Source organism: Felis catus, chromosome B3 (assembly GCF_018350175.1).
Source record: "Felis catus isolate Fca126 chromosome B3, F.catus_Fca126_mat1.0, whole genome shotgun sequence".
NCBI lineage: Eukaryota > Metazoa > Chordata > Mammalia > Carnivora > Felidae > Felis > Felis catus.
In genome coordinates this window covers 105,262,730-105,288,437 of record NC_058373.1, presented here as the reverse complement: position 1 = coordinate 105,288,437, position 25,708 = coordinate 105,262,730, and the positions used below count along the sequence as shown (strand labels likewise).

Below are 25,708 nucleotides of genomic sequence, written 5' to 3'. Positions count from 1 at the left end.
AATCATAAATGAAACTGTTAAAAATTGAGTACAGGTTTTATGTGAATATAAGTTTTCAGTTCTCTTGAGTAAATACCTAGTATATGGACTGCTGGGTTGTATAGTAAATTTCTATTTAATTTTAGAAGAAACTGCCAAACTGTTTTTCCAAGGTGGCTGTAGCATTTTGCACTCCACCAGCAATGTACAAGAATAAGAATTGCTCGGCCTTCTCATCAATGTGTGATGTTACCAGTTTCTTTGATTTCAGCCGACCTAATGGGTAGTTAGTGGTATCTACTTTTTAATTTGCACCTCCCATTAGTAACTAATGATGTTTAACATCTTTCTGTGTGTTCATTTGTCATCCATATAACTTTTTTTAGTGAAGTGTCTATTCAAATCTCTAAACTCATTCTTACTACTGAGTTTTATGTTTTTAAAACATATTTTGGATTCAAGTTCTTTATCAAAAAGTGGATTTGCAAATATTTTCTCCTAATCTGTAGTTTATCCTATTTCATTCTCTTAACAGTGTCTTTTGAAAAAGTTTTTATTTTCATTAAATCCAATCAATCAATATATGCTTCTAGGAACTATGACTTTTCTATAACATCTTAAAAATCTTTGCCCAACCACAGGTCACAAAGATTTTCTCCTATTTTTCTTTTAGAAGTTTTAGTGCTTTTGGCTTTACATTTAGATTTAGGATCCATTTTGAGCTAATGTTTGTATATGTTTGTGAGATATGGGTCATGGTTCATTTTTTTGCACATAGGTGACCACTTGACCCAACACAATTTGTTGAGATTATCCTTTCTTCATTCAATTCTTTGCTATTTGTGAAAAATCAATTGATTATAAATGTATGGACTCTTTTTGGATTCTATTCCACTGATCTATCTACCTGTTAATCTTTATGCCAATACTACACTATCATGATTACTGTAGCTTTAGAAAATGTTTTAAAGCCATAGTGTAAATCCTCCAACCTCTTCTTTTTAAAAGTTATTTTGGCTATTCCAGGCCTTCTGCATTTCCTTATGAGCTTATCAGTATCTACCAAAATCTTATTAGAATTTTGACTGAGATTGCACTGAATCTATGGATCAATTTGGGGAGAACTGACTTCTTAATTTTGAGTCTTATCCATTTATATAGGTCTTTGATTTCTCTCATCAGATGTTTTTGTAGTTTTTAGCACACAAATCATGAAAATATTTCATTAGATTTATACCTAAATATTTCACATTTATGTTGCTATGATATATTATAGTTTTTAATTACAATTTCCAATTTTTCATTGCTAGTTCAAAGAAATATCACTGATTTTTGTACATTGATATTGTAGCCCCTGTGAACTTGATAAACATGTTGGTTCCAGTAGGATTTTTGTAGGCCTTGTGGCACTTTATATAATCATGCATGACCAAATAGAAGTAAGTTTATTTCTTCCTTTCTAATCTGTATGCCTTTTTTGATTTTTCTTGCATCACTGCATTGGCTAGAACAGCCAGTATGATTTTGAAAAGGAGTAATGAGAGCAGACCTCATTGTTTATTTCCAGTTTTACTAGGAAAGCATTTAGTCTTTCACCATCATGTGTGATATTGACTATAGGTTTCTTGTAATGTCTTTCCTTTATCATGTTGAGAAAGATTCCTCTGATTCTTGGTTGAATACTGTAATCATAAAAAGATGTTGACTACTGTCAAAAGCTTTTCTAGATCTATTGAGAAAATCACATTTTTTTTTTTTTTTAGTATATTCATATAGTGAATTACATTGCTTTTTGAATGGTGAACCAACCTTTCTTTCCTGGGATAAACCCACCTGGTCCACTTACTGTCTTTCTATATATTGTTGGATTCAATTTGCTAATATTTTATAGAGAAATTTTTTGTCTATGTTCATGAGAGATATTGGTCTATAAATTTCTTTTCCAGAAATGTCTTTGTCTGGTTTTGGTATCAGGGTATTGGTAAGAAGAGTTCTTTTCTATTTTCTGGGAGAGTTTGAGTAGAACTGGCATTATTTCTCTCTTAAATATCTGGTAGAATTCTCCAGTGAAACCGTCTGAGCCTCAGGTTCTCTTTATTGGAGGATTTTAAGCTAAAAATTCACTTTTTCTTTAACAAATATAAGATTACTTAATTATCAGTTTCTTCTCAAGTTAGATAAAATTTTTCCATTTTACCAATGTTGCCAAATTTATGAGCATAAAGATACTAATATTACTTTATAATCTCTTTAATTTCCATAGGATCTGTACTGATTTCCTCTCTCTAACTTCTAATACTAATGATTCATGTGTTTTCTCCTTTTTCCCTCATCATTCTGGCTAAGGTTTATTGATTTACCAGTCATTTCAAAGAACCAGCTTTTGGTTTCACTGGGTTTCTATTATGTTTAGGTTTTCAATTTCATTCTGTTCTTTTCCTTCCTTCTGTTTATTAGAAGTTTAATTGCCCTTCTTTTTCAGGTTTCCTCCATTAGAGGTTTAGAGCACTGATTTTAGACCTTTCTCTTCTATTATCATGTAAGCATTTATGCCATAAAATTCCCTCTAATCACTGCTTCAGCAGCATCCCATGAATTTTGGTACGTGGTGTTTCCATTTTTATTCAGTTAAAAATATTTCTTTTTTTTCTTTTAATTTTTTGAGAGACAGACACAGAGAACAAGCGGTGGGGGGGGAGGGAGTGAGGGAGACATAGAATCTGAAGCAGGCTCCAGGCTCTGAGTTGTCAGCACAGAGCCTGATGTGGGGCTCAAACCCACGAACTATAAGATCATGACCTGAGCCGTAGCTGGATGCTCTACTGACTGAGCCACCCAGGTGCCCCAAGTTCAAAATAGTTCTAATTCCCTTTGTAATTTCCTTTTTGACCCAAGGTTTATTAAAATGTGTGCAATTTAATTTCCAAATATTTAGTAATGTTCCAGGAATCTTTGTTATTCATTTTCATTTTCATTCCACTGAGGTCAGAGAATATATTTTGTATGATTTTAACTGTTTTAAATTTACTGAGGTTTGTTTCATGATACAGAATATTGTCAATCTTGGTTAATGTTTCAAGTTTACTTAGGAAGTAAAATCAGCTTTTTAAAAAAAATTTAAGTTTATCTATTTATTTTGATAGAGAGAGAAAATATCAGTGAAGGAAGGGTAGAAAGAGAGAGAATCCTAAGCAGGCTCCGCACTGTCAGCATGGAGCCTGATGCAGGGCTTGAACCCATGAACTGTGAGATTCTGACCTGAGCTGAAGTTGAGCACTTAACTGAGCCACCCAGGTGCCCCCAAATCAGCTGTTTATCAACTAGGTTCAATTGGTCAATATTGTTGCTTAGATCTTCTACATTCTTATTTATTTTATTTTTATTTTTTTATCAATTTTTTTTAAATTTAAATTTTGGTTAGTTAACATACAGTGAAATATTGGTTTCAGGAGTAGAATTCAGTGATTTATCATTTACATACAACACCCAGTGCTCATCACAACAGGTGCCCTCTTTAATGCCCATCACCCATCTAGCCCCCCCCCCCCCCATCAACCCTCAGTCTGTTCTCTATTGTTAAGAGTCTTTTGTGGTGTGTTTCCCTCTCTTCTTCCCTGCACCCTTCCCATATGTTCATCTGTTTTGTTTCTTAAATTCTACATATGAGTAAAATCATATGGTATTTGTTTTTCTTTGATTGATTTATCTCACTTAAATGCTACATTCTAGCTCCATCCACGTTGTTGCAATTGGCAAGATTTCATTCTTTTTGATAGCTGAATAATATATATATACCACATCTTCTTTATCCATTCATCAGTTGATGGACATTTGGGCTCTCTCCATATTTTGGCTATTGTTGATAATCCTGCTATAAACTTTGGGATGCATGTACTCCTTTGCATCTGTATTTTTTGTATCTTCACAAAATAAAATGCTTTTGCACAGTGAAGGAAACCGTCAACAAAAACAAAAAGGTGACCTACTAAATGGGAGAAGATATTTACAAATGATATATCCAATAAGGGGTAATATCCAAAATAAAGAAAGAACTTATATACCTCAACAATAAAAACCAATCTGATTTAAAAATAGGCAGAGGATTTAAATAAACATTTTTCTAAAAAAGACAAGTGGCCAACAGAAACATGTAAAGATGCTCAACATCCCTAATCATCAGAGAAATGCAGATCAAAGCCACAATGAGATATTACCTCACACTTGTCAGAATGACTAAAATAAAAAAGGACAAGAAATAACAAGTGTTGGCAAGGATGTAGAGAAAAAGGTACACTGTTGGTGGGAATGGATATTGGTATAGCCACTGTGGAAAATATGAGGTCCTCAAAAAATTAAAAATAGAAATATCATGTGATCCAACAATTCCACTACTGGATACTTATCCAAATAAAACAAAAATACAAATTCAAAAAGATATTTGCACCTCTATGTTTATTGCAGCTTATTTATAACAGCCAAGACACAGAAGCAATGTAAGTCCCCATTGACAAATGGATAAGAAAGATCTCTCTCTCTCTCTCTCTCTCTCTCTCTCTCTCTCTCTCTCACACACACACACACATACGCAGGAATATTACATAGCAATAAAAAAATGGTAAGATTGTGCTATCTGAAACAACAAGGATGGACCCGGAGGGTATTATGCTAAGTGAAGGAAGTCAGACTGAGAAAGACAAATATGTATGATTTCACTCTTCTGTGTAATCTAAAAAAATAAAACAAGTGAATAAGCAGAATCAGACCTACAAATATAGAGAATAAACTGATGGTTGCTAGAAGGAAGGGTCGGGGGGGGGTGGGGAGACGGGCAAAACAGTTAATAGGGGGGAGTGGGAGAATCAGGCTTCTAGTTATGGAATGAATAAGTCACGGGAATAAAAAGCACAGCATAAGGAATATAGTCGGTGATGTTGTAATAGTGTCTGTCATGTGATGACAGATGGTAGCTACCCTTGTGGTGAGCACAGCATAATGTATAAACTTGTCAAATCACTATATTGTACCCAGAAAACTAGTGTAACATTGTGTGTCAACTATACTCAAATTTAAAAAAAAGATACTGATAGAATGTAAAAAATAAAAAAATAAAGTGAACTATTTTAATACATTACTTAATAGAATTTAACTGTTCTTGGGTTTATAACAAACAAGCAGATTTAAAACCAGTCTCTTATTTATATGGAAGAAAGTCAACTTGCCCAGAAAAAGAAGCAGTAAAAGTTAACTTGCATAGTAGAAAGGAAAAAAAATTAAATGACTCACTGAAATCACTTAAATTGTTATGTTCACTATAAACCCATTAATCAGGACTTAGAATCAGAAAATGGTATCCTGTGGACAAAAATACAACCAATGAATTCAATACCAAATGAAAGAATTTCACTCTTAGATTCCAAAGATAACCATCTGTCAGATCAATTCAATTTCTTTTTATATTAAAAGCTGAAAGTTATAATCAAGGGGGAGCAGAAACAAGGATTTTACAGACTTCTCGGAAGCATAGTGCTGGAACTCATGTCCTACCAAATCTTCAGTCAATTTGTAATGATCACTGAAACAGCTGCTACTGCTAGTGAAGCTACTTGATTCTTTATATACACATATTAAACTAGTACACATTTCAAAGTGAAATATAGGATACTTCTCCCCAAAACAGTCATAATTTGGGGTTCAAGTATTCTTAGAAGCATTTAGCTGCCAGAAAAGATGTGGTTTTGATTCCCTTGTGATAAGGTGAATTTCCTTCATTATCTTCAAGGCCTGTATGAGAGATAGGATTGAATTCCTTCAAGGTCACCCAAAGTCCTGAGAGCCCTAGAGGATTATTTTGGCATTGTGACTCTCCTATTCTCTGAAACATTTGGCAATGTCTTAGAGTTTCATCAGAGAAAAAATAAAACCCACAAAATTTATGGGAAAAAAAAAGTCATAACTGACTATATTTGCCAAGGCAATCACATTCATTAAAAAAGTATTCAATATGGAGATCTGTATCAGTTATAGAGTGAAACACTTGGCTTCTATTTTCAAATGTTCTATTTATAGCTCACTGGGTATTTATTTGTCTCAGTCAAAGCTGATATAGGTCTGATCTTCTAACTTCTGTATTACATATAAAATTAAATGAAAAAAAATTATATATATTAAATCTAACCATTCTAAACTCTTCTAAATAAAACTTGCTTTAACCAGCTAACACCTCGGTTTCTTTTATTCATACAATTTTTATTGACTTATTAAATGTTAATTAGACACTATTTAACAACATTGTACTTCATGACATTTTGTTGTAAGCCAACAAGAATTTATTGCCATCTTGTGGTCATTCATGTATGTGTGAAACTGAATGTCATTTTCCTGAAGAGAGACACTTAACTTTAAAATCTTACCAAATTTTCCCATCACCTGAGAAAAATGATCATTTTATCACATACAATATCTCCCAAGGAGACAAAATTTACTAATAATTTTAAGACATTACAATTTTTTTAAACCTAACTTAAATATATAGTCTTTGACCGTGAATGGTAACAGTAGAAGGGCATCAAGTCAGTCCTGCCATTATCTTAGAAACATTCATTTGTTCCTATCTATATACTGTTTTGATTAATTTTTAAATACTATAAGAAGAGTTTTACAGCCAAGTTTCCATGGGATTCTAAAATACAATATTCACATTATTGTACCATGGTCAGGTTAAAAGGTGGTCAGGAAGGCAAAGTTCTGAGAGGTGGGCGCAAGAGAGGAACAAAAAACAAAAGTAAAAATCTAAACCTCATATAGCATAATTTTAATAAATATCTTGAGTATGTCCTTGTTTTGGGTCTTTCCTGTAACACTAAATGTATAGTTACATTTGCAATTATACTGGCATTCAGTAAATGAGATTAAAAAAAAAACACAAGCATAAAAGCAAAGAAAAATGTTCTACTGCTTAAAACATTCCTAATACTTCTTCCTGGATTGTGGAAATAAAGTTTTAAAACAGAAAATATCTTAATTTCTACTGCCAAATTTCAGAGTTTAGGTTATATTAAATTTAAGTGACTAAGAAGCAAGAAGGTAAATAAAGCAGAAAGCCAACAGTCTTTCAGAAACATAAAGGAACATCAAAATGCTATGATGCTGACTATAGAATTGAAGTTCAACCACACAACTGGTCATTTACATAATGTGCATTCAGTGTGAGAATCCTTTGTTTTTTTTAAGTTGTGTTTATTGGTCAGCATCACCCACAACACTGAATAGCCTTTACAAAGAAGCACCTTTACAGCCACAGCCCCTGCCTTTTTCACATAATTTAAAATAGACAACTCTGACACAGATACAGACCTATAAACAGATAAAAAGGCAATCAACTGCATAAGAACCAAAAGATAAGATTAAAGGAAAAACACTACCTAAGAGTTTTTAAATTCATTAGAAATGGAGTTTATTGGTACAAAGAACAAATATACAGTCAAATATGATACGAGATTCTTTATCCCAATGGACTAAGAAAAAACAGAAAACTTACAGACAAGAATGTGATGTAGACAAAAATAAAGAATTTTCATCATATACTTGTTCAATATCAGGGCAAGCATCAAACTATTATATTACAAGAAAATGAATCTTACCTTGTTGCTGTGAAAGTGAAATATCAGATTTACTTCTTACACGTATTAAACGACTTTGTGCAGGCTTGTGTTCAACTTGTTTCGCATCTTGGTCATGCTTTTGTTGGTACTAAAGAATTTAAGACGTGAAGTCATAACATTGTTTTTTAAGTTACTTTAAAAAGTTTTGAGCAATTAAACTATTTAGTTGTTTCTTATATAAAATTTGAATATTATACATGTCCTCTAATGCTAAATGGGTGATAGAGTACATATTACTAGAGAAAAGACATTGGAAATAAAATCTTTCAAAAGATTTGGATAATATATACAGATTTCAAATATTCAAATCACTTCATAATTCAAAGCTCCTTATAAATCAAACTATTCTAGATATATACATATGATGGATTTAGACAGGATAAAAACTTAATGTGGTTGTTAAGCTCTCCCATATAACCATTTTTACATAAAATGAAAATCTGCATAATGCACTGCAATTTTCAAAGAGCTTTTCTATATAGTAACATCACTTAATTCTCACAAGCATGAGTACTGTTATCCTCCTTTGACATTCAAGAAATGTGCACTCCACCACAAGCCCCATCATCTCTCTTCCTAGTACCTATAACCTAACCAAATTTGAAATTTACAATAGTCACAAATTCTTTCACAACCACACATCACAAACTGTGAAAGCCATTTTATTTCTTCCTTTTACTATTTTATGGTCCTAATTATGAATGAGTGCCTGAAAAAAGCTATCAGATATACTTTGACAGGACTTTAAAAAGATACCTCTTGATTCTTATCAGCCACGAGTTGACCCACAAGCTGAACCCAGGCAATTGGAAGCTCCTTACTCTGGTCCTGTCCTTGGAATATGCGTCCCACCTACTATTTCCATACTGGCAGTCATTAAAGGACATAGCCTTGAGAGGGGAAGGTGTTATGACACCGTCTGGACTGAATACCTGACTGAACCCAATTAAGGCTTCTATATAAACTTTTAAGATTCTGGTGGCTGGGTGCAGAGATCTACCGGTCTCACAAGTGCCCGAGACAGGTCTGGTAAGTAAGTCCCCTTGCTTATTTAAACCTGCCATCTGCCAATCTGGAGTGGTATGTGTCTTTATTCGGTCTCTCCTTGCTCTCCATGAATAGGGGCCAGTTTTAAACTTCACCCAGGAAACTCCTGAGGTTGCAACCAGCAATACCAACCCCATGCAATGCTATGCAATATCATGAAATACATAGTGAATTGAATAAACTAATCTACAGTGAGAAATCCATTGCCATTACACAGATACAAAACTGTTTTTAATAACGTGAACATTTCTTTACATGCTGGAGAGTAATTAACCTATTTTTTCAGTACAGAAGATTACATGGGCCATTGGCCTAACTCACCATGAAATTGCTTATGTAACAGCTTTTGCAAAATTTAATATAATAAATTTTTCTTGAGTACCTGCTATATGCAAATTAATGAGCTAGATATTTCATGATGACACAAAGTGTCAATAATAGCTACCTAACCAGCATTATATATATGTATATGTGTGTATGTATATATATATACATATATATATATATATGTATATATATATATATATATGCTATTTTTAATCTCTAAAACTAAGGGTTAGAAAAATGCTATGTATTCAAGGTCATAGCTAGGGTCCAGATGAGCTAAGAGTTGTATCCAGGCTTGAATTAACAAATAAAGGAAGCATGGATTGAAACTGACTCCAAAGACTAATCTCTTGGCAGTGCATCATGCTAAGCCAATATTATTACCATTCTCATTTTAAGTAAAGTACAAGGATTATTACCTGATGATTATCTTCAACTGCTCCTGATAACTGAACATCATTTTCTTGCACTGTCAAAAGTGTTGTGGGAAGAGCAAGGTTAGAATTTGGCTGCAACTCCAATTCTCCCAAACTCATTGGACCATGACTAGCACATGAATCTTCATAAACACCACCTGTTGTCAAATATATAAACAAAAAGTTAAAATAAATTGTTTAATTTGATTTCTGCTCAGGTCATGATCTCACAGTTCATGAGTGCAAGCCCCACATTGGGCTCTGTACTGACAGTGTAGAGCCTACCTGGGACTCTCTGTCTCCCTCTCTCTCTGCCCCTCCCCCCATCACACGTGCATGCACATACTCTGTCTCTCTCAAAAATAAATAAGTAAACAAAAAATAAATATAAATATGTACTAAATAATGAAAATCTCGCAAGAGAATCTAGGAGACTATAGGTATAAACTTGTGTTAGAAGAGACCATTGGGGTGCCTGGGTGGCGCAGTCGGTTAAGCGTCCGACTTCAGCCAGGTCACGATCTCGCGGCCCGTGAGTTCGAGCCCCGCGTCAGGCTCTGGGCTGATGGCTCAGAGCCTGGAGCCTGTTTCCGATTCTGTGTCCCCCTCTCTCTCTGCCCCTCCCCCGTTCATGCTCTGTCTCTCTCTGTCCCAAAAATAAATAAATGTTGAAGAAAAAAAAAAAAAAAAGAAGAGACCATAAAAACACAGAAAGTATAAAAGATAAAAATAACTAGGGACACCTGGGTGGCTCAATCAGTTGAGTGTCCGACTCCTGATTTCAGCTCAGGTCAAGGCCTCATGGCTGTGGAATCGAGCCCCACAATCAGGGTCTGCACTGAGCGTGAAGCCTGCTTGGGATTCTCTCTCTGCCTCTCTCTATGCCCCTCCCCTGCTCATGGTTTCTCTCTCTCTCAAAATAAATAAACATCTTAACATATACATATAGAAATAACTACATAAAATTTTTTTTAGCTATATGGCAAAGAAAGACCATAAATAATGTCAGTACAAATTTAGAAAAAGATATTTGCAGTACAGATGTTAAAAAACATCAAAAATATAGAAATAGCTCTTACAAAGTTAAAAGAAAAATTTAGAACCTAATAGATGGGGAAAGAATTTAAGTAGGCAATTCACAGAGAACAAATCCAAATGGCCAACAAACATGAAAAGAAGCCCACAGGCAGCCAGAGACTTGTAATTTCCACAGGACTTATAGTGTAAAAACAAATGCAGGCAAGTGGGCATTCTATCTTAACTTGTAAAATAACAGTGTACACATACATCGTATATATCCATCATGAATGTTAAACATGTGAGTGTGTCTATGGATAAAAAGAGGAAGATTACACATGAGAATCTTAACAAGAGTTAGCTGGGGTAAGGCATATGGGACAGGAGAAAACATGAGGATGAGAGGTGGATGGAAACTAATGTATGACATAATCACATTTTGTTTTATGTAAAATTATACATGGTTAATGTATGGGTATAAAGAAAAAGTAATTAAAAAGACACAAGGTAAACTTTGATAAAAGACCTAAATGTAAAAACTCAGAAGGTATATAATCAAACATCTCTTCCAAAGCATTCAAAGTGCCTAACAGCTTTCAACTCCTGTAACACCCTATCATTTAACATATATTCACTGGCTATGTCCTAGGTGGTACACACTCTGCTAGACAACAGGAATGGGACAGTGAACCCTCAAGTGAGATTACAGATCAGTGTGACAAAAGCAACTTTAGGCAGGCTACAGAGAGCACATACGACAGGCATCTAACCCAGTGATAACGGGTCACCATGACAGCCATCATAACAATGCTGAATTTGCTCAACAACGCGATGGTGTCACTTCTACAAAGTATGCTCATGGAGTATGAGTGCTTCGTCTGTATAAAGTAACTTAACCCCTTGTAACTATCATGTCACTCACATCAAATTTATCATAAGTTGGGGCACCTGGGTGGCTCAGTCGGCTGAGCGTCCGACTTCGGCTCAGGTCATGATGGCGCAGTCTGTGTTCGAGCTCCGTGTCAGGCTCTGTGCTGACAGCTCAGAGCCTGGAGCCTGCTTTGGATTCTGTGTCTCCCTCTCTCTCTCTGCCCCTCCCCCGCTCATGCCCTGTCTCTCTCTCTCTCTCTCTCTCGCTCTCTCTCTCTGTCAAAAATAAACATTAAAAAAAATTTATCAGGGGTGCCTGGGTGGCGCAGTCGGTTAAGCGTCCGACTTCAGCCAGGTCACGATCTCGCGGTCCGTGAGTTCGATCCCCGCGTCAGGCTCTGGGCTGATGGCTCGGAGCCTGGAGCCTGTTTCCGATTCTGTGTCTCCCTCTCTCTCTGCCCCTCCCCCGTTCATGCTCTGTCTCTCTCTGTCCCAAAAATAAATAAAAACATTGAAAAAAAATTAAAAAAAAAATTTATCATAACTTGAAATCCCTAATTTTACTCGACTAGAATCTTACTGCTAAGCAAAGGCAACCTCAGACTTAGAAACTTCAACTTTCAGAGAAGACTAAGTCCACCCAAAATTGCCAGTGCCCAGCAGCAGCTTTGGGTTTGTCATGTCTAATAGGTTTTTCCATTTGTAGGGAATGGATGCCTAAAGGCATCTGAAATTAATTCTAATGCTGAAAACCCCACTCATCCTTATGTCCTCATAATTCTATCCTTTCTCCATATTCCTTGCTCTTAGTGAATGGAAATTCCCAGCTACCCAACCATTCTAGCCAGCAACCTGGAAATGTCTTAGATCCTTTCTTTTGCACTTCTCATATTCAAACAAATCTTGTCCATTCCCCTCCTTAACTGTCTCTCAAATCTCCCTTTTTACATTTCCTCACTGTTAAGTAGTGTTTCACCAGCTTTACTGCAACAGCTGTCCAGTCAGCCTCCTTGCCTCCAATCTTAATACTCTCCTCTATTCATCACACTGCACCTGAGATGATCTTGCTAAATAAAAGGCAATGATGATGATATCAGTCATTTACTTATAATCCTTATGGATCTGTGAATATCAAAAAACATTCAGAAGTGATAGAAATTCAAGACTAAATTTTCCATGGGAATAAATATAAAGTAAGATTGGAATTTTGTGCACAAATGGATCCATATCATTTTAGAGTGAATCCAAAAACTACTTCATGTATTATCTAAGATTTTTTAGGATCTACTTTCTGCTCACTACTCCAATCTCACTGCTTCCTAAACTCTAGCTCATTAATAAAGTACTTATATTTCCTTAAGTCTTGCTATTTTTTTATTTTTTACTTTTATTTTTATTTTTTCCTCTTGTCTCATTGCATATTCTGCCTGGAAGTTCCCTCCTCATTTACTACATGGCAAACATCTATTCATCTTTGAGAATCCATTTCAAGTAAGCCTCCTCTGATGTTTGAAGTCTTTTTGTGATTGCCCTCTCCAGGTACAAGTGACCTATATCCCATCCTACATGAACTTCTTCAAGGTAACTATGATAATTTATTGCATGTTTGTGCCCTCTCATCTATTACTTCTACCAGAGGAAAAAAATCATTATGGACAAGGCCTTACTGGGTTTTATATTCCTAGCTTCTAGAATGTGCATAGAGCATAGCAAGCACTCAAAAACTATTTTCTGAATGAATGAGTAAATGAACAAACTGGAATATGCTTATTATACTCCACCATTAAGATTTGATTTCACATCAGGTCTTGTGGGAAAATGTCTCTGAGGCCTCTCCTGTGGGTAGAGTCCTCCCCTGCACTCCACAGCTGTTTATGTTGTTGTACTAACCACACAGTATTACTGTATAACCTTTCTTGTATTTCTCTTACACTAGTTTGTAAACTTCCTTGAGAGCAGATATCCATCATTTCTGTATCTCAAGTGTCTAACACTGTACCAAGTGTCTACCATTGTACATAATATAGTACCAGATACATAGTAGGTATTCAATACAAGCTTTCTGAGTAAATGAGAGCTACGATTAGTAGTGTATCTCAGAGTCCTCACAAGTTGTTTAAAAATATCAGTTTACATTTTAGGGGTTGTTTTTTTTTTTAATTTTTTTAATGTTTATTTCTGAGAGACAGAGAGAGACACAGCATGAACAGGGTAAGGGCAGAGAGAACGGGAGACACAGAATCCAAAGCAGGCTCCAGGCCCTGAGCTGTCAGCACAGAGCCCTTCGTGGGAATCGAACCCACAAACCGTGAGATCATGACCCGAGCTGAAGTTGGATGCTTAACTGACTGAGCCACCCAGGTGCCCCTAGGCACTTTAAGACACTTCCTCAAAGCTAATTTTGCATCTTTTGTTACTCAACCCAAACTGAGAACCTCAGGATTAGGAAGAGTGATGGGGGATAGAGGATGCAAATAGGACAATTTCTGAAAAAGGTGCAGAGGTAGGGAGAGCAAAGTAAGAATAGATGAGCCTCTGTAGGTAAAGTTATTTAAAAAATCAGTATAGGGCACCTGGGTGGCTCATTAGGTTAAGCATTCAACTTCGGCTCTGGTCATGATCTCATGGCTCATGGGTTTGAGCCTCACATCAGGCTCTGTGCTGACAGCTCAGAGCCTGGAGCCTGCTTTGGATTCTGTGCCTCCCTCTCTTTCTGCCCCTTCCCCACTCACATTCTGTCTCTCTCTCTCCTTCAAAAATAATTAAACACTAGGGGCGCCTGGGTGGCGCAGTCGGTTAAGCGTCCGACTTCAGCCAGGTCACGATCTCGCGGTCCGTGAGTTCGAGCCCCGCGTCGGGCTCACGGGCTCTGGGCTGATGGCTCGGAGCCTGGAGCCTGTTTCTGATTCTGTGTCTCCCTCTCTCTCTGCCCCTCCCCCGTTCATGCTCTGTCTCTCTCTGTCCCCAAAAAATAAATAAACGTTGAAAAAAAAATTAAAAAAAAAAATAATAATTAAACACTAAAAAAAAAAAAACCAAAAAACCAAAAAAACAACAATATAAAAGGCATGAGATTAGCCGCCAACAGAAATAATGACATTCTTCTCTAGTAACCATTACGTAGCAAAATACTTGAAACAAGAGGAACAAGTTAGTTCTCAATGGGGCATAGTCCTTTTAGGCAACTGTGGATAGTTTGTTTCTATGAAGTACATGTAAGAAGGTATATTTACATACTCCAAGAATTATTAAAGAAAACAACACTTACGAATTAGTCACTGTGGTGACTACTTTATATGTGTTGTCATTTACTACCCCTAATAACCTTAAGGGGTGGATACTATTTGTGGTAACCAGCCTCCAAGATGGCCCCCTGAATCCTCTCTCCTGGTATTCATAAGTTTCTGTCCTCCCCTACTATATTATTCCAGGATTGGTCTGTGTTATTGATAGGATGTGGTAGAAACGATGGCATGTCACTTTTGAGATTAGGTTATAAAAGACACTGTGGGTTACATTTTGATTGCTTACTTTCTCTCAGATCATCTGCTTTGGGAGAAGCCAGCTGCAATGTCATAGGCAGCTCTATACAAAGGTTCATGTGGTGAGGAAATGAAGCCATGTGAATGAGCCTGAAAAAGAGATCCTCCAACCCTTGTGGAAGCCTCAGCCCCAGAAAACAGCTTGACTGCAACCTCACAGGAGATCCTGAGAATTACCCAGCTAAGACACTCCCAGATTCATGACTTTCAGAAATACGTGAGATAATAAATGCTTGCTGTCTTCTGCTGCTAAGTTTGGGGGTGATTTGTTATACAGCAATAGATAACTAATATACTAATATTATCCTCACTTGATAGATGAAGAAACTTGGGCTTGGAGATATTAAGTTACTTGTCCCAAAATACACAAAGTTGGAATTCAAACTGATATCTGAAACTCCAAAAGCCCAAATTCTTAGCCACACTCTGCCATATTGCCTCATTTATATGCTCAATCTTAATGTTAAGCCACATTACTTACTATTTTTTCCTATTAAGCAAATATCTACAGTGTACCTACTATTATAAATATACTTTACTGTACGTAATATGCTAGGTGCTACCAGATGTATTAGGAGGGACATATCCAATAGGATATATCCTCATGTATTTTATTCTATAATAATTTAACAAGTACCTAGTTGTTCTCAAGTACCTAACAGCTCTCAAGAGATCTGTGAGAGCCACCTAGTGTCAATTCTGTTTAACTGCAATCTGCACAGCTAGCTGGATACAAATATAGCAAGCAAAGGGGGAAAGAAAAATAGAGGCAAACTCTTTTTCAGAAAAAGAAACAGACTCCTACTTATAGAGAACAAAGTGATGGTTACCAGAGGGGAGGTGGGTGGGTAATAGGTGAAACAGGTGATGGTGATTAAGGAGTGCACTTGTGATGAGCACTAGGTGTTGTATGGAAGTATTGAATCACTATATTGTACACCTGAAACTAATATTACATTGTATGTTAAGTAACTGGAATTTAAATTAAAACTTTAAAAAGTCACATTTTATGCCATTAAAAAAATTTTTACTGTTTGTTTTCGAGAGAGAGAGACAGAGAGCATGAGTAGGAGAGGGGCTGAGAGAAAGGGAGACACAGAATCTGAAGCAGGCTACAGGCTCTGAGCTGTCAGCACAGAGCCTGACGTGGAGCTTGAACTCATGAACCATGAGATCATGACCTGAGACAAAGTCAGATGCTTAACCAAGTAAGTCACCCAGGTGCTCCTATGCCACTTTAGATCCTACTAATTTAAGAGAATGTAAAACATTTAATGCTCTCACTATGTGCACAAAATGAGATATAACTCCAATCTTACTTACTTACTTACTTACAATTTATTCTCCTGGAAAACTTAGTCTTGAATATCTCTCAACTCTGAATGACAAAAGGTGTTCACTCAATATAAAATGCAGGTTTTAAATACCCTACAACAATGTTTTTCTGTCTTCATGCATTTCCTTTTCTGATTTACAGAGAAATCTGCATACCTCTAGAAGTCCTTTTCACTTAAGAGAATGCAGCAGTGGGCATGGAAGAACCAGTAAATGAGAATATATTTGATCTTCAGTAATCTGATGATTGCACATTTGCAAATTCATCTACCCAATAAAATTTATTTGGAACCCCAAAATCAATAGTCACAGTGCTTTTGTGGTCACTCACAGATATGTGTAGACCAGTAAAAAACTTTTGCATCACCCAATATACACTTCACCTGCTGAGGTTGAACAAGGTGATGCTCTGCTTTATTTCAGCTCTTATACTGTAAACAAGTTGGTTTTTTTGTTTGTTTTTTTGGTTTTTTATTTTTGCTGTCTGTGTATGCTCTGTTCAGATTTTTGTGCATTTTTTTTGTTGGTGATTTGTGGTTTTAAGTGGCCCCCAGTCATACTGCTAAAGAGCTATCTGATACCCTACGTGCACAAAAGCTGTGATGGGCATTAGAAAATGCATGGATTGGATAAGCTTTGTTCAGGCATGAGCTACAGTGTTGTGGACCCTGAGCTCAATGTTAATGCATCAACAATATATATTATAATAAGTTCATTTAAACAGAAACACAAAAACACAGATGTGGTCATTTGACAAAGATGTTATGATCAGAGGCTTGCAGGAACCTAGCCCTGTATTCTCCCCTAGGAGCAATGGGTCAGTATTTACTAATTCAGTGTTGCTGGTGAACACATAACTAATCACTGAATATGCTAGTGTTCGGTATGCTCTGTTCTATTTTTATTTCCAAAATATTATAGCAGAAAGTTTAGCTAGTGAGGTTCTAAAATAGTCATGAGTGCACTGAGCAATGTGTCAGAAATTCATGCAACGTAAAGAGTGAATTTCTACAGTATCATCTAATTTAACCTGTCCTAAACAAGGCATGTTCTGTCACAGTTTTGATGTTCTAATTATATTTGTCTAATATGTAGTATAATAAATATATGACTATTAAAAATTTTTAAGTGAATGCATACTACCAAAATTACCTCATGCACCACCCTCAAATACTAACACTGACACCTGAATCACATTTGGGAAAATATTGGTATATATTCCACAAAAAGTCATTACTAAATTTTTTAATAATGGCACTTTTGATAATTTTTAATAAAAAAAATTTGCCCGCACTTAAAATAATTATTTTCTTAATTCAGATTAAGATCACTAGTGTAATTATAATACAAAACAATATAACATTCAGTATGAGAACAATACAAAAAAAGTGTGATGGGATTCAAGTGAATATTCTAATAAATGATACAATCAGAAGCAGTATTTTGATGTATACCTGTAACTGTGTCAAACTGCTGAGATAATGGGTTAGGAGCACATTTTTGATCCAATGACTCTGCATTAGTGGCAGGTGGCTGCACAGGGACAGAATGTCCCAGTAGGATGTTCTCTGCTGCTGCTGTCAGCCTGGGCCTTTGTCCTTCACTAAGTTCACCTGCACTGTATTCCAAGTCCTGTAAAAGGTAGAAACAATGGTTTCAAACCCTGCGTTAAAATCAAGTCAAGGGGCACCTGGGTGGCTCAATCAGCTGAGGGTCCCACTCTTGATTTCGGCTCAGGTCACAATCTCATGGTTTGTGGGATCGAGCTCTCCATTGGTCTCTGCACTGATAGTGCAGAGCCCCCTTGGGATTCTACCTCTCTCTGCCCCTCCCCTGTTTGCGTGTGTGCATGCACACGCTCTCTCTCTCTCTCAAAATAAAAAAAAAATAAACTTAAAAAAATTAATAAAATCAAGTCAAAACAACAAATCTTTGTCAAGTACAATGGTCCACGCCACTTGACTGCTTGGAAGGTATTTTAGCAAGTGCTTATTATGCCACATACACACTATGGAAAAACAGGTGTAAAAATTCATTTAATCAGGCATTTAGCAATAGGCTTTGTTGCCAAAATCTTGTTTTTTTGAAGTTAAATAACCATTACCTGCTTTTCAAATTCCAAATTAGGTAGCAAAACACATAAGAAAAAAATTATTATTTATACTAAGTATTGGCACACATTACACATTGTTCATAGAGCTTAAAATTAAAATGATAGAAAATTTACCTCTCATTCTTTATGAATGAAAATTGTCTGAACTTGTCAGGGAAAAATTTATAGTTAAACAAGTATGATGATGAGAATATACCTTAAATGATAGAAACATTACCCCTATCCAAACAATTATATTTTTTATAAGTACACAAGTTGAAGAAGACTACTTCAACCATATTTAATAAAGTTTTTTTCCCTGGGAAAGTATACAAGTATAAACACATCTCTTTATCAAATATATGAAGTAAATTTAAATACTTAAAAGAATTGGGGCGCCTGAGTGTCTCAGTTGTTTAAGTGTATGACTTTGGCTCAAGTCTTGATCTCGTGGTTTGTGGGTTCAAGACCTGCGTCAGGCTCTGTGCTGACAGCTCAGAGCCTGGAGCGTGCTTCAGATTCTGTGTCTGTGTCTCCCTCTCTCTCTCTCTCTCTCTCTCTCTTTCTCTCTCCCTCCCTCTCTGCCCCTCCCCAACTTGTGCTCTGTCTCTCTCTCTCTCTCTCAAATATAAATAAACATTTAAAAAAACTAGAAAGAATTAATAAGACTTCTATTTTCTTTCTGGATTAAAAATGATATATGTAATCACTACCACATTTTGTAACTCAGAAATATTCTAACTATGAGTTTGCTCATCAAGAACTGAATAAAAATTCCAAAGTCTGAAAGCTCTCATGTTTGTCATTTAAATGGGATTTAATTTCAACCAAGTGTTTTTACTAGAATATATTAAGAAATCACTGCTGAAACATCTTTGATGGCTCTATTGACTGTAAAAATAAAATCTAACTTCTTAGCTCAACATTCAAGATTTTCTACAATTTTCCCCAATTCTGGTATACCGCTACCTCCTCTAGGCCCCTAATCTGACTTTTCTTGAGCAACATCAATTACCTCAACAACATTTAAATAGAAAAGGAGTATTCTGCAATATAAAACATTTAGAGACTCTTGGGCAAAGTATAGAATGATGGAAGATATACTTCCCCTAGAAATTAATTAGAAATATTTCACAGTGCCTATTTTACTCTGCCACTACCATATAAAATATTGTGCAATAAACAGTACCTTTTCTATTGTGAATCAATTTTCTAGGGTGCTTGTAATTGCTGAGCTATTTAACACCTTATAGTCTATGACCCGACTGAAGCCTTAGTTTGCCCACTCACAAAGTGCTCTCATACTCCTAAGTACCATTGATCTTGGCAACAACCCAGGCTGCAGATACTTGTACCCAGAGTAACATCAGGGAGCACAAAGGCCCAGCTAGGGTGAAAGGTTGCAGGCAAAATCTGGCCAGGATTCATTCCTTCACCCTCTTCCCCTCCAAACACCAGGACTGGATTATAAAACCTCCATATTCCTTAGCTTATGACCTCCTTGCCCAAAATCTCTTAATAGCCTCTACAGTAGCGCCCAAGCCTTTCCACAGCCTAAAAGGTTCTTCATGATCATCTGGTTCAACCACGTTCTCCAGACTTATCTCTTTATCTAAAGTGCTATCACACTGAGATATTCAACACTTTCTAAATATTTTTTATCAGTTATCAACTTTGATTAATCATTAATCCCTCTTCTCCCCACATGACTATAACCTTACTAAAAGTAGAGGCCCTATCTCCTTCACATATTTACTATATGTGTCTGGCATCTAGTAAATATTCGGTAAATGGGTGAAGAAAGAGAGAAAGAATGAATGATCCTCACAAATCATTTAAAAGGGCTTCAGCTTTTTTCAACTAGGGAACAAGAGGGTTAGAACGGATAGTCTGAATTCCTTTCAACTGTAAGATTGTAGCGCTCTGACTTCAGGTCAAAGTTACAAAAGCTTTTTTTTTTTTCCTGTATTAGGATCAAACCAAGAGGAAAAAAAAAATCACTAAGGTTAATAAGTACCTCTGAAGGGTAGACTGCTTGCTGCGAAACTAATGACTCCTGGGTCATTTTGGCAAGAAGAGAAAGAATTCCATCTGTAGGAGTCTTTTTATGGGGCATCCTTATCACTTGTCCTTCGCTGGGAGGATCGTCTTCCTGAATGAAATATAAAGACAATGAATACAGCAAAGAAATTCTATCAAGCAATTGTATTTTTCTTGATTTATGATTAATAAAACGTGGTAGTAGTTATCATGAAAATGGCCTATTAGCACATTATGGAAAGAAGGCAGACTCTATTTTCATTTAGTTCTCATTTCCATTTGACTATACTAACAACCCTCTAGTTTGCCTCAAACAGAAACACCACCATAAAGTCATTTGATTACAATTAAACTGGAGATTCATTATAATAAGCATGGAAATTGGACCCCCTGTCCCAAGTGATTGAGTTTAAATGATTCACAGATGTTTTATATAGGACCATCAAGTTTCTGGCTCACAGTTTCCTGCTTCCTATTTATGCAGCACCTGAAGCAACACCACAGTGTGGTAATGGGGGCGAAGCACCATCTTAACACTACAACCTGGACCGCAGGCGAAAATAAAAACCTGCAGAAATATGCTAAGGCGCCTATAGACCTTCGAGTGTCCCTTCCAAAAGGGCTGATCTCTGGTACTTGGCTAGGGAGCAGGTACTGCAGCCCTCCCTGGAGTACCCAGACTAGGCTTCCTGGTGCTTCAAATATGACCCATCCCAAAGATGAAGGGCAGTGTGGGCCTCAGAGTCAGAGAAACTGGATTCCTCTGTAAATACAACTATTAACAAGAGTTTTATTTCCATCAATAGTATTTTTTACTTATTTTACTATTAATGAAACAAAGTTTATTAACTCTAGATTGCCATAAGTCTTTATCCCCCAGCTGTATATAAATAAATGTCTCTTGGTGACATGACTTCAAGTTATTCTTGGTTTTTCAAGATGGTACTTCTGCATTTGACTTCATTATGAATTTGTAGACATTTATTTTAGGCTTAGCAAAAATATCAAATTAGAATTCAGTTTCAAATGTAGAAAAAGAAAAGGTGTTTTCATTTAGCCCTGGTTTGGTTTAACCATTTACTTTAAACAAACTTAAACATGCTCTGGCACCATGATAAAGTTCTAAGAATGGATAAAAATGCCATAATGACATAGTAAGTAACCCAAATATCAGTTTAATGCTTCTCTGAAAATAAAGACATCTCATTTATGCCTTCCCCACATATTATTTCATAAAAGTGATTTCCACTCTCTTCATAATGGACTTAATTACTTACAATAAATAATTACTGTTAGAGAAGTAACTGTTCCATTAAAATCTTACAAAAACTCTCCTTAATGCGTTATTTTACCCCCTGTACAAGGTAAATTGTTTTTAACAAATTTTATCGCTTGGGTACATTAATTTCCAGATTAAGCATCTTTATACTATAGAGATATTAAGTATTACGTATCTTTAATAGTAGGAAGATGCTACCTAGCCCACAAAGCTGTCTGTTGGACTTGAGCAATGCCCCACCACACACACCTAGCCCCTTGTAACTTCAGCTTTAGGATTTAGAAAGCCTCTTATTAGAACTTAAAATTTACAATTATCATCTTAAAATGAAAAGGTCTCATTATATTATTTATATAATATATAATAATAAATATATAATTATAAATACATAATAAACATTAAATATTTATAAATAAATAATTTATATTATAAATAATAAATTGTATAATAAATATATTTTATTTATTTAATATTTAAAATATTTTAAATAATAATTATAAATATTTAATATTTATTTGATATATTTGTTTATATACTTATGTTATATATTATATGTATTATATATTTATAAATATATAATTGCACATATATATAATTATATATAGTATTTTATAGTATTATATATAATAATATATATAATTTTTATAATATAAGAATAAATATTAAATATTTATTTGTTTATATTTATTTATTATATAAATAACAGAGAGAGAGAGAGCTGTGGATCTGTCACTAAATAGCTATGTGACATGGACAAGTCATTTAACCTCAACTTCATCTGTGAAGTGAGTAGTCGCATATAACAAAGGATGCACATGAGAACACTGGGAACTTTTTCAAAATATACAGGTCTAGGCTTCTAACTGCCCACAAACATGCACACCGTACAACCCACATGACCTACCGAATCCACGTATCAGAGGATGGAACCAGCAGGCATACTTTTTAAAAAGTTCCCCTGGTGATTTAATACACATTCTACCTTACATCACTTCAAGTGGTTGCTTTAAAGGAACTTCTAGCATTATGATTATAAAGGGATAGAAGGACTTTTCAAAAATATACCAATCTCTTTGTTTTCATTATGGTCATGTATAATGACACAAATGGAAAGACAACAATGCCACCAGACTTTACTTCCAGATTTACCCAACCCCTTGAAACTACTAAAAAGTAGATGAATTATATGAAAAATTGCATTTCAAGACATGGGACATCAGGTGGCAAAAGACAGTGATTCCTGAGAGATGGAAAACAAATCAGGAGAAACGTGCGGCTGCTCCAGATTACTGTCTGTGAAAGTTTCCAGCCTGCAGCACAGGCGGGAGAACCCTGGCAGAGCTCAGTGGCTCCTGAGCTGAGAAGACAGGACTGAAACTCCAAGGAAGCCGAGACAGCAGGCGGTTCATAAGACAGGCTACCAGAAAAGTGAAAGCTGCACAGGGAGAGAACTCTGGAGATCTGCAGAGGGTGCCCTTGGAGCACTAAATACTGATCAGCACATGCATGCAGGGTAACCACATGAGGCTGGATGAACAAACACATGAGAAACGATTGGCTCTAATAGTGCCCAGGGTGTGTACACAGGCTGGAATAACAGCTGTTCCCACCAGGCGGGCTGGGAAACTACATTTAAGGCACTGGTTGGAGTGCATAGAAGGGTCTTGCCTCCAAAGTGGGGAGTGAGTACTGCTCTGGTCTTGCCCAATGAATCTTCAAAACAAGACTCAAAAGGGTAAAAACTGTCTTTAGGTAACTTAACTATATGTTTGAGCAAAGTCCAAAACTCTTTGCAAATTCCTGTAAAATGTAATTCCTATAAAACATGGATGCGAAAAAGTCAACACAAAATTTTAGCAGGTCAGGGGCACCTGGGTGGCTCAGTTGGTTAACCGTCTGACTTCAGCTCAGGTCATGATCTCACTGTTGGTGGGTTTGAGCCCCGAGTTGGGCTCTGTGCTGACAGCTGAGAGCCTGGAGGCTGCTTCCTGTTCTTTATCTCCCTCTCGCTCTCTGCCCCTCCCCCACTCACACTCTGTCTCTCTGTCTTTTGAAAATAAATAAATGTTAAAAAAAAAAAATTAGCAGATCAAATTAAACAGCTTTTCTTAAAAAGTTTACCATACACCTACCACATTATCCATCCATTCCACTCCTAGGTATTTGCCCAAGAGAAATGAAAGCATATGTCCATACAAAACTTATACAGAGATGTTTATAGTTGCTTTATTTGTGATAGTCAAAACTGGAATAAATCCAAATGTCCAGTGACAGGTAAATGGAAAAGTTGTGGTACAACCATCCAACATATTACTACTCAGCAATAAAAAGGAATGAACAATAGTTCACCCCAATAGGGGTGACTGGGTGGTTCAATCAGCTAAGCATCCGACTCATGATTTTGGCTCAGGTCACGATCTCACAGTGGTGAGACTGAGCCCTGTGCCGGGTTCTGTGCTGAGCATGGAGCCTGCTTAAGATTCCTTCTCCCTCTTCCCTCTCTCACCTCACACTCTCTCTCAAAAAAGAAAAGAAAAAAGAAAAAAAAAGGGAATGAACTATGATACACACTATAATACAGATGAATCTCAAAATAATGATACTGAGTTAAAGCAACCAGGAAAAAAAGATATCCATTTCTGTTGTTTTGGAAAATGCAAACTAATCTACAGTTACAGAAAGCAGACCAACAGTTGTGGTAGACGTGGTGGATGAGAGGACTCATAGGAGATGAGGAGGAGGGATTACAAAAGGGCATGAGGCCACTTTGGGGAATGATGGATGAGGATATAGTCATTATCTTGATTGCAGTAATGGCTTTACAGATGTATACATATGTCCAAAATCATCAAACTTTAAAAAAAAAAAAGAGCAACAATATCAGCAATGCTTAGCAAAGGCTATAGATAAATATAGATGAGAGTTGAGTACAACTACCTGTCCTTGCTTAGATTGCTGAAAATATATATAAAAAGTAAAGATTTCTATTCCATCATAGTATTTCAAAAGAAAGTTCCTATTATCATTTCTGTATGATATTTATGTATGTGATAATTGATATTACATATAATATGAATTGATATTACACATATTGTAATAATTATAATAATATATTTTCAATGCCTATTTTTTGTTCCATAGTGCTGTGTAATAACTAGGAAGTGATGGTACCACCCAATGTGTCCTATTTCAGTTTCTTTTTCTTATGCCAATGAATTGAATTATTTTTAGCGCAAAGAATTATAATCCTGGTTAGGGGAAAATAACAAATATATTATAAGAAAGCTGGTTTAAACAGATAATATCCTGTTTGAAATATTGTAAAGGCAATATATCCATATGACAATTTGTACTGAGCTAGATTTTCATCGTATAATTACATTACCTGTGTATTTTTGAACTACTGGAGCCACGGAGATTAATAGTTTTCTTTTCATTCTCACAATTATGATAATTAAATGTGCAAATATGATAATGAAATGTGCAAGAAATCTTAAATTCCTTCGTGGATATTCTGTTAAATTTTATACTTATAACTCAAATATTTGAGAAAAACCCTAATCAATGGCAACAAGTGTATCAAAATACTCTTTGTGTCAGAATTCAATGGGGGGGGGCGGCAATAATTTCTTACCATTTCAAGGGCATCATGCAGAGTACTGGATAAGCTATCGTTTAGGTTTGTCAGACACAATCGTCCATCTCCTAAAACTAGAAATTACAACATAAAAATTCAGAAAACAGAAGAAACATAAATTCAGTAAATAATCTGACCATAAAGCCATTACATTTAAACTTATACAATAAAAATACTGCTCTTAAATAATAATTCACAAGCTACTCAATATCACCAGTTTTTTTTTTAAGTATATTTTATAACAAAGATGAGATTTTTGTTTTACCTACCAACTGGTCATAACTTGAGACACCTGAAATTGAGAGGCACTCCTAAATACTACTGATGTAATTAAAATGGATTAAAATTAAAAACTGATTAACCTTTCAGGGCCCCTGGGTGGCTCAGTCGGTTAAGTGCACAACTCTTAATTTTGGCTCAGTTCATGATCTCATAGTTCGTGGGTTCAAGCCCCGCATCAGGCTCT

At 35.8% G+C, this 25,708-nt stretch overlaps 1 protein-coding gene across 13 annotated transcripts in view; it reads right to left on the bottom strand.

The window, feature by feature from the left end:
• Positions 1-25,708, bottom strand: part of KIAA0586 (protein TALPID3) — a 114,050-nt gene that overhangs the window by 28,796 nt on the left and 59,546 nt on the right. For 12 of the 13 annotated variants that reach the window (XM_045059977.1, XM_045059976.1, XM_045059971.1 and 9 more), the window contains 5 exons: positions 25,240-25,316; positions 20,304-20,438; positions 17,649-17,826; positions 9,434-9,588; positions 7,620-7,728 (listed from right to left, as the gene is read on the bottom strand). In XM_045059977.1, the coding sequence (XP_044915912.1) occupies positions 7,620-7,728; positions 9,434-9,588; positions 17,649-17,826; positions 20,304-20,438; positions 25,240-25,316 (654 nt within the window). The remainder of the gene's footprint in view (positions 1-7,619; positions 7,729-9,433; positions 9,589-17,648; positions 17,827-20,303; positions 20,439-25,239; positions 25,317-25,708) is intronic. The other variant, XM_045059973.1, reaches the window with a different exon arrangement.